This window comes from Neocloeon triangulifer, unplaced genomic scaffold (genome assembly GCF_031216515.1).
Source record: "Neocloeon triangulifer isolate White Clay Creek 2 clone unplaced genomic scaffold, ASM3121651v1 ptg000014l, whole genome shotgun sequence".
Taxonomy (NCBI): Eukaryota; Metazoa; Arthropoda; class Insecta; order Ephemeroptera; family Baetidae; genus Neocloeon; species Neocloeon triangulifer.
In genome coordinates this window covers 20758696-20767115 of record NW_026775556.1, presented here as the reverse complement: position 1 = coordinate 20767115, position 8420 = coordinate 20758696, and the positions used below count along the sequence as shown (strand labels likewise).

Below are 8420 nucleotides of genomic sequence, written 5' to 3'. Positions count from 1 at the left end.
GGTAACTTCAAAAAAAAAAACAAGCAAAATAATTCACAATTAAAAAACTAATTAATAATTTAAATTATTAACTTTTTTATTAGCATTTACAAACTTTCTGAACTCTTTATGCCTCGGGCTTTTTCGTATCCTTCTTGAGACAAAAGCTGGTCCTTTGCCTTGTGACTATTTGCAATCGAGGGTAAGACGATGGCCAAGTATCCCTCAGACAAAGGGCGACTGATGACCAAATCAGGCTCGTCGATGATCTTTTCATTGATTTCAACAAGTTTCCCGTTCAAGCAACTACAAATGGCATAACTTGTTCCGTCACTGCATTCGATGAAGCAAATTGTGGAGCTCGGCTGAAGAACTTGAGCGCCGTGCTTTCCTTTGCCGGAAACCTTATTTTGGAGTCGGTCGACATTTCTTGAGACCTCAAAATTGAACTTGTCGATTTTCTTTTTGTGCAAAAGGATAGGATGCGTTGGAGCCAGAGTGACCAAGCAGATTTTGTTTGAGTGAAACAAAATGCACAAATCCTCGCCTTCAATTCCGCTGGCGTTCAGTGCGTAACGAGGGCTGTAATACCTTTCGGTCACATTAAGGATCTTTTCAGGCCTCTCAAAGCTGTCCTCGATGGGTGGAGCAACAAAGAGTTCTGTGGAACCCATTTTCTTTTTATTACTCGGAACTATTCTTCTTCAACTCCTCCAGATTTTCCAAGATCTTCGCCTGCTTTTCTTTGGCCTTTTCGTGGTTTTTCTTTCTGAAGATTTCTCTCTAAAAAAATAAAAATTTATCTATTATTCTATTTTCATAAACATATTAATATTCTTACTTCAGCTTTTAGGCAAACATTCATCTGCTTGTATAGGGAGCTGCACTGGCCAAAAATTTTTCCAATTTTGCGCTTGAAGAGGAAAAATACAATCAACAAAATTAAAAAAAATGCAGTTTTGCTTTAAATTTAGCAATATTAACATTAGTTTTTAACAATTATTAATTGTTAAAACAAGAGGCAATTTTTTTTTTTAAATATAAATATGTAAAATTACATACCTCTTGAAAGCAATTTTGGAGCTCCGTAATGATTATATTGCACTCGTCAGTGTGAAGGTGAGCTGAAAGATCTGGATGCATTCCGCAAGCAACACCTGGTCTCTGTCCTATTGTGCAAATAGAGATCAAAGTCCGTTAAAAATATTATAATTATATCTAATTTATTAGTTTCAAATTAATCATATCCGTTTTTATCAGTAATAAACGTTGCTTTTCGAAACATCGTTACATAATACACAAACACACAAAATCATATTTTTTTTATGCTATGATACTCTTTTCTTTTCCATTAATTTTTAGAGAGAAGAAAATGAGCTATATTGAAATCTCGATATCTTTTTTTTGCGATGCATTAAAAATCTTACTGTCCACTAAAAATCAAGAAGAATGTCCATATAACACAAGATCAGACACCGCGTTGTCCTTGTCCTGCAGTCCAGAAAACCCAGGTGATCTTTGTTGTTTTAGTTGAACATAAATTTCAAGCATAGATGGCTCTGCTCACTGCAACGCGCGAAAAGTAGAATGCAGAGCACAAATAATAGCCGTATGTGTGCTGGTACTGGTAACTCTTGTCGCAGGGTAAGCTATAATTTACAACGCTTTGCATGATCTGTATAAAGCTAAAGCTGTCTTTGTAAATTTTTAATTTAAAATTTAGTTGAAAGATCTGGCTGTATGGTGCCCACCAAAGAAAAAACAACAGCCGTGCTCATAAGTACGACTTGACAAATTTTTTATTTGATATTTTAATATTTTTTTACAATTTATGGTCCACATTAAGAAGCAATTTCTGCATTTCTAATCAATATTAGCTAGACTCTGGATCAGAAGATATTTGACAAAAAAATAACAATTTATTTGTTCTAATCACATAGCAAGCGTTTGGTTTAACACAATCAAAAGGTGACATTTTTTCCTTATTTTTGGAATAAGCATATAATATTTTATTTCCAACAGATTTACAGATTGCAATATTGAATTTTTAGATTTCAAAACATAACAAAAAATAGTACCATAACATTTATTTCCCATTAAATGGAAAAGATTAAAATTTCCTGGACCTATTAGAGAGCAGCTTCCCAACTTTGCACTTGGGAAACTTGACTATTTGTTGTCATGGTTGCTCCTTTATCACACAGTTAAGAAGGCGCGGACCAGAGAATTTAATTCCAATTGCCCCAATGGGGGCAGTGACAAGAATAGAGAGCACAGATATCGTCAGCACCTGCTCTCCTAGGTGAATGACTTCTGCTGATGCACCAGTTTGTCTAGCCAAGTCCAAAGCAATTGGACCCAAGAGAGCCTTAAAATTTCAATTTTAATTTTACTACTGAAACAAATATTAAAACTCACTTGCACAGTTGCTTTAGGGAACCAGGCAATGGCTACAAAAAGTCTCTCCTTCATTGAAAGAATGCCATTGACTGAAATCAGCCAAACCGTAGCAACTCGAAGCTATAACCGTAATTTCATTTAAGATTCAATGTGCATAAACTTATTTTTTACTAACACTGAGGCCGATGAGTAAAACGGCAAGGCCAAGAAGCACGGTCGATCCTTCAAGCTCAGAGAATTTTATTTCAGTTCCAATCAAACCAAATAAGATTGGTTGGAATATTAACCAGGTAGTCGAGAAAAATTCAACTACTGTTTCCGTTATCTAGAAATTTGCATTTTTTTTTTGTGTTATAAAAATTATAAAAATGTTACCTTGTCATTGATAACATTCGACTGCCAACCACTAGAAGCAAAAAATGCAGCCACAATTAGCCCCAGCGGACCTGCACCTCCAAATCCGACTCGCTCGCTGCCGAAAACAGCCAGAATTCCACCTCCAAGTAATAGGAATATTCTCCATATTCTTATATTTTTCTGCAAAATTTAAAAATATAATTATAATGACTCAAGCAATCACTTATCTACACACTTCTTTGCCATGCGGAATATAGATCAGAAGTAAACCGTAGCAAATGCCAAAAATTATTCCAAGTGTTATTTCTATTGGCCCCTGCAAGATCTCCATAGTCAAACCTCCAGCTATGATTAAGCAGATAATTATTTGTTGATATTTATTAAGCAGAAAATTTACATTGTGTAGAAAATATCATTCCGAGAAATATTCCGAACAGAGAAATGGCAGCAATGTCGTCCAAGCTGGACGCTGCTATGACTAAAGTTGATATTCCTTTGTCCTCTCCGTAGCCTTCTTCTTTTAAGGCAAGGAGGGACGGAACCACCACTGCCGGAGAAACGGCGGCCAACACACAACTATATTCAAATTTAATTATGTGCTTTTTATTATAAAAATATCTTACCCCAGGAGAATTCCCCAGAGCCAAGGCATCCCCAGGAGCAGGTGTGCTGCAAACATTGCAGTCACTGCCTCAACTAAACATGGGCAGAAGGAAAGTCGGATGACCATGCAACTGAGGCGCTTGAGCGCCTGTGGGTCTAACCCTAGTCCTGCTTTGATTAGAATCACTACCATGGCAAGTTTTCTGAAAATGGAGCATTTCAATTCACTAATTTTTATTTAAATTTGTATTTTGAAATGTACCTCAGACTAGATACAGCTTCCAAGTATGAATCCTCCAAGTAAAACGCGCCTACGTTTCTAAGTAGAATTCCAGAGAGCAGCATCCCCAAAAGTGGTGGCATTTTGCACAAACTAAGCTATAAATTATACAAATACCGTTTCAATCAATCACATTAAATTTAGAGAAATCAAACTTACTAAAAAGCCGGCTGCAAAAGCAACAAATGTCAACATGACCAGTTGAAAAATTCCTCCGTCCGGAGGCATTGCCGTGTTTCCCAAAAGCGAGATCAGAGCGCCAAAGGTCAGGAGTATCATCACAACTATCATAATCAGGGTCAACAAGGCGGAGGGTTGAGGACACAAAACTTCAGGGCGGATTGCACCCCACAGTCTTGAAAACCATCCCTTTGATTTCGTCTGATCTGCTCCATCGTCAAAGTCCATTTCCACATCTTTCGACTCGATTGGCTTTTCCTGCATTTTGTCAGGACAAATTTCAGAGCTGTCCTCGCCTGCTGGGTTGTCCATTTTTACTATACTTGATCTCCTACGAAAACAAAAAACAAAGTGAAACAAAGCAAAAGAGCTTGAGGGACAGACAAAGCAATTAAGGGACGACCTCTACTGAACTCTTAAATTATTGTTTCAGATGCAAAAGGTTAAATTCCATTTGCATATATATAAAAGGTTGTTTGTTTTCTCTGGCTTAATAGGTGGTGCTGCGTGTGAAGCAGAATAGATAAGAAAAGTCCATAATTTTGTTATCATACATACCGACATAATTCAAAAAAAGAGATTTATATGAGTAATTATTTTTTTTAATTTATAAAGCTAAAGTTTTAGAAAAATGAGATACATAAATGAACGAATCAAAAACAAGCTACACACATAATTATCTGACTGAAAAATTAGCTAGATTTAAAATAATACTACGAAGAAAACAGAATTAATGTACATACATTGTATGTATTATAAAAATCGATAAAAAGTAACACATTTTTTGATTTGTAAATAATTTCCATTAATATAAATAAGCTACACCGATTTAAAAATTATAATATTAATAATGCTTACAATTGGAGAAAAAAAACAGTAAAAATAAAAGTCCTCCTTAAAATAATTATTCACAAAAAAATTATGATAGTTGATTTTGTAATTATTGGAAAAGGTTCAATTCAGTTAAATGGTGGTGAGTGTTTACCTGTGGATAAGTATCAAAGCCTAGGTTGAAAATTTTCAAATTAAGTTACATAGAGAAGAATTAATTTGTTCTTGTTGCTACATCTTCACTCTTATCCTTGCCCCCCATTAATCCTCCGATTCCTCCGGCAAAAGCTTGCATTTGGCTGCGGTGCCTCGGCCTTCAAATTCCTCAAAACTATAATATGAATCGGAGATCCTGTTTTGCCAGAGCCTGCGGTCGTTCTCTACATTACGTCCTGCCCGACGTCGCGTCCGTGCCGTCCGTGCGGCTGCGGCGTGCTGGCCGTGTTGCTGACTGTTTTTCTGTTTTCATGTTTTTGTTATTTATCGATCTGTTTTTTTTGTGGTCCTGTAACTGGTGTGTAGAAGAAGGACCTAATGCAGATTATCGAACACTTATTTATTATAATTAATATTAATTCTTTTAAAGAATAAATATCATTTTAGTTATTGATTTATACTATTTAACAGGTTAAATATTATAGATTTCTCGCTTATTATCTTCCTCTCTCTTATTATAGTCTATTCGTTTAATCTCCTTTATGCACATTCCCTTCACAGCTGTGCACAGAAAATATAAACACGTGTGAGCACGTCCATGCCGCTTTTGCTCTACAAAATTTGCAAGGATATTATTTGAAAATATTAGATTATTGCCTGTGTTTCCACGCTCGTTTCCTTGAAATTAATCGAATTCCGTTATCTCTTGACCTTAAATTTGTTAAGGTATCGCCATGCAAATGAAACAGACTGGATTTCTTGCTGGCCTTAGTGAGTGCTTTTTCCGTTTCACATTTTTTTTTTATTGATTTTTATCGCAACAAAATTGATTTTTTTTTCTTAATTTACTTTTCTTCAGGGAAGCCAATTGAAGAAAATGCTGTGAAACCCGCCAGAAAGAGAAAGTTGGACCCTGATAATCTGTCAAGTAAAGATGTGTGGCACACCCGACGCAAAAAGGGCCGACTAGTTGTTCGAAATTTGCCTTTTCAGGTATAAATTTCTTTTTATTTTCTACATATTGTCCGAACATTTTTTCAAATTCATTTTCCACTTAGGTCACAGAGGAAAAACTAAAGGAACATTTTGAGAAGCATGGCAAGGTGGTTGAAACAACTTTGCTGAAACGCAAGGACGGAAAGTTAGTTGGCTGTGGCTTTGTTGAGTTTGAGAAGCGAGAGGAAGCCAAAAAGGCTTTAGAAGAATGCAGTGGAAAGCCCTTAATGAGTTAGTACAATTGATAGCTTGTTTGTTTAAAAGAAAACTAATCAAATATAATTTTTAGAGCGCCCCATTGTGGTCGATTGGGCTGTCCCGAAAGGAATATACAGAGGTATTCAAAAGAAGGAAGATATAAAAGAGGAACCAAAAGATTCAGAAGTCAAAGAAGAGCCTGACAGCGCTGAGGAGGAGGACGAAAAACCAAGGTATTTAAAAAATTGCAGTTTAAAAAAAAATACAGTTTGATCTTTTCTTTTAAGCTTTGACGAAACTAAAGATGAAGATGACGTTTCAAGTGAAGATGAATCAGAACAGGAAAACTCAGATGAAGCTGATTCTGGTGAGGAATACGAAAGCAGCATCGATTTAGATGAAGACGAAGAAGCCGGGGATGAAGAGGAGGAAAGTGACGAAGAAGATGAAGAGGAACAAGCAAAGCGAAGGCGTCTCAATGATTTAGACGAAGGAAAAACTGTGTTCCTTAAATGTGTACCTTTCTCTGCAACTGAAGAAGATCTCCGTGAGTGTGTTGGAAAGTTTGGGCCAATTTCTTATGCCCTCATTTGCGTCGACCCGGTCACTGAACATTCCAGGGGAACTGCCTTTGTCAAATTTAAGGTAAAGCTTAAATTAAAATCTTGAGGATAAAACATTTATATTTTCTATGAACAGAACAAAGAAAGTGCCGATAAGTGTTTGGAAGCTGGAGCAAGTGACCTCAGGATCGGAACAACTGGAGTGTTGGACCCTCATAGAGCTTTGGACAAAAGGTCCCTGCACAAGAAGTTTGAGGAAAAGAAGGAGGATAAAGTCAAGATGGACGGCAGAAATCTGTATCTGATCAAAGAAGGAGGTAATTTTCTGTCCTAGTTTTTAACCTTCTCCTTTTTAACCATATCTTTATGGCTACAGCTCTGCAAGTAGGTCTAACTTGGAAACGTTTTTGCTTCCAAATTGGGCCTATGAGTTTTAGTAAGTTGTTTAGTTTGCTAGAGCTGGCAGCCAATTATCTCCTAGTCTTTATCTGACCTTCCCCATTTCTCCTATGAATAGTTGTGAAGAGAATAAATGATTTGAATTAATACTTCTATTTTAATCTTTCAAGTGGTCATGGCCGGATCGACTGCTGCGAAAGGAGTTTCAGCAGCGGACATGGCTTACAGACTGCAGCTGGAGCAGTCCAAGAGCCAGATGCTCCGTAACCTCAGCATGGTCGTTTCTCCCCTAAGACTCGCTGTGCACAATTTGCCAGAGAATTATAGCGACCAGGCTTTGAGGAAAATGTTCCAGAAACATGCTCCAGCAGGCGCAAAAATCACTGAGGTAACTTTTCTAGGGATTTATGTAATGAAATTGAATATCATATTTGGATTTGCAGGCTAGGATTATGAGGGATTTGAGGAAAGTTGATGCCAAAGGACAAGGTCTCTCAAAAGGTTTCGCTTTTGTCACTTTCATGAAGCACTCGGATGCGTTGTCAGCGCTGAGAGCTATTAATAACAATCCCAGCATATTCAATCCCAAAAAGGTAATTTTAGGATAAATTTACAAAAGTTTATACAATTTTATTGTTTAGCGCCCTATTGTGAGTTTCTCGATTGAAAACCAAGCTCTGCTTAACGCGAGGCAAAAACGGCTGGAAGCAAGTCGGGCGAAGAATCCAAATTTCCAGGGCAACAGAAAAGACGGAGCAGCTTTGACAAAGAAAAAATTAGTAGAGCACGGAAAGCATGAGTCACAGGAGGCAGATTATACAGGAATCGAGGCGCACCGAACTCAGAAAATCAAATTACCAAACCGTCGAACTCTTCGAGAGCAGGCAGAGGTGCATCGTCGAAGTATCACTACAGAAAAGAAGAAGGTCAAGCGAGAGAGAAAAGCAAAGCAACTTAAACAGGAAAAGGCTAAAAAGAAATTGGTAATTTATTATTTTTACTTTGATGAACTTTTTTACTGACGTTTCTTCATTAAGGAACCAAAACCGAAGGGAAAAGTCCAAATTGTAGACAAAGAAGAGAAAGCCTTTGATTCAATGGTAAATAAGTACAGGAACATGATTTCGGATAAGGATATCAAAAAGTGGTACGAATGATTTGATGACGAAGAATGAAAAACGAAGTGAAAATAAAACAACTAATATTTGATTATTGATAATGATCTAAAGAAATGTAAAAATAATCTATACAATTTATCAATAAAAGTAAAAAATGCTTAAAAAGTAGTGCTCCTCTTCAGCTTCTATGTACGTGACCAAAAAAGGTAAAAGAATAAAAAAAAATTTAAAAAAATCGGCAGTGTTTAACATATATTTTTTGTATTAAAAAATAAAATTTTAGTAAATTTTAAAAACTAATATTTTAAAAAACTTTGTTTTTGTTTAATATGCATGCAGCTCTGTCTATAGGCAGATGCA

General features: G+C 36.4%; 3 protein-coding genes across 4 annotated transcripts; 1 reads left to right on the top strand and 2 right to left on the bottom strand.

The window, feature by feature from the left end:
• Nucleotides 1-32: 32 nt before the first annotated feature.
• Nucleotides 33-892, bottom strand: LOC132199261 (protein Abitram). The gene is made up of 2 exons (XM_059623852.1): nt 821-892; nt 33-762 (listed from the first exon to the last, which is right to left on the bottom strand). The coding sequence occupies exon 2, from the start codon at nt 651-653 to the stop codon at nt 87-89; it is 567 nt and encodes a 188-aa protein (XP_059479835.1). The 5' UTR covers nt 654-762; nt 821-892; the 3' UTR covers nt 33-86.
• Nucleotides 893-1753: 861 nt separating this feature from the next.
• Nucleotides 1754-5122, bottom strand: LOC132200923 (sodium/hydrogen exchanger 9B2-like). 2 transcript variants are annotated; one of them, XM_059626711.1, is made up of 10 exons: nt 4785-5122; nt 3779-4130; nt 3602-3717; nt 3360-3542; nt 3134-3312; nt 2972-3081; nt 2755-2916; nt 2555-2704; nt 2398-2499; nt 1754-2347 (listed from the first exon to the last, which is right to left on the bottom strand). In XM_059626711.1, the coding sequence occupies exons 2-10, from the start codon at nt 4109-4111 to the stop codon at nt 2159-2161; spliced, it is 1524 nt and encodes a 507-aa protein (XP_059482694.1). In that variant the 5' UTR covers nt 4112-4130; nt 4785-5122; the 3' UTR covers nt 1754-2158. The 2 variants fall into 2 exon arrangements, with proteins under 2 accessions (XP_059482694.1, XP_059482695.1); XM_059626712.1 differs by lacking the exon at nt 4785-5122 and adding an exon at nt 4184-4499.
• Nucleotides 5123-5346: 224 nt separating this feature from the next.
• LOC132200922 (RNA-binding protein 28) lies at nt 5347-8286 on the top strand. The gene is made up of 10 exons (XM_059626709.1): nt 5347-5557; nt 5646-5779; nt 5845-6013; nt 6072-6213; nt 6268-6625; nt 6680-6860; nt 7113-7330; nt 7386-7535; nt 7584-7925; nt 7980-8286. The coding sequence occupies exons 1-10, from the start codon at nt 5521-5523 to the stop codon at nt 8097-8099; spliced, it is 1851 nt and encodes a 616-aa protein (XP_059482692.1). The 5' UTR covers nt 5347-5520; the 3' UTR covers nt 8100-8286.
• The last annotated feature ends 134 nt before the right edge of the window (nt 8287-8420 follow it).

Bases quoted from the DNA above. Each gene is read 5' to 3' on its own strand.
- LOC132199261 (XM_059623852.1), bottom strand. From the start codon at position 653: ATGGGTTCCACAGAACTCTTTGTTGCTCCACCCATCGAGGACAGCTTT.
- LOC132200923 (XM_059626711.1), bottom strand. From the start codon at position 4,111: ATGGACAACCCAGCAGGCGAGGACAGCTCTGAAATTTGTCCTGACAAA. The intron at 3,313-3,359 runs GTAAGATATTTT...ATTTGAATATAG, and splicing joins CTCTGGGGAATTCTCCTGGG to TTGTGTGTTGGCCGCCGTTT. The intron at 2,348-2,397 runs GTGAGTTTTAAT...TGAAATTTTAAG, and splicing joins TCCCTAAAGCAACTGTGCAA to GCTCTCTTGGGTCCAATTGC.
- LOC132200922 (XM_059626709.1), top strand. From the start codon at position 5,521: ATGCAAATGAAACAGACTGGATTTCTTGCTGGCCTTA. The intron at 6,214-6,267 runs GTATTTAAAAAA...TTTTCTTTTAAG, and splicing joins GAGGAGGACGAAAAACCAAG to CTTTGACGAAACTAAAGATG. The intron at 7,926-7,979 runs GTAATTTATTAT...TTCTTCATTAAG, and splicing joins AAAAGGCTAAAAAGAAATTG to GAACCAAAACCGAAGGGAAA.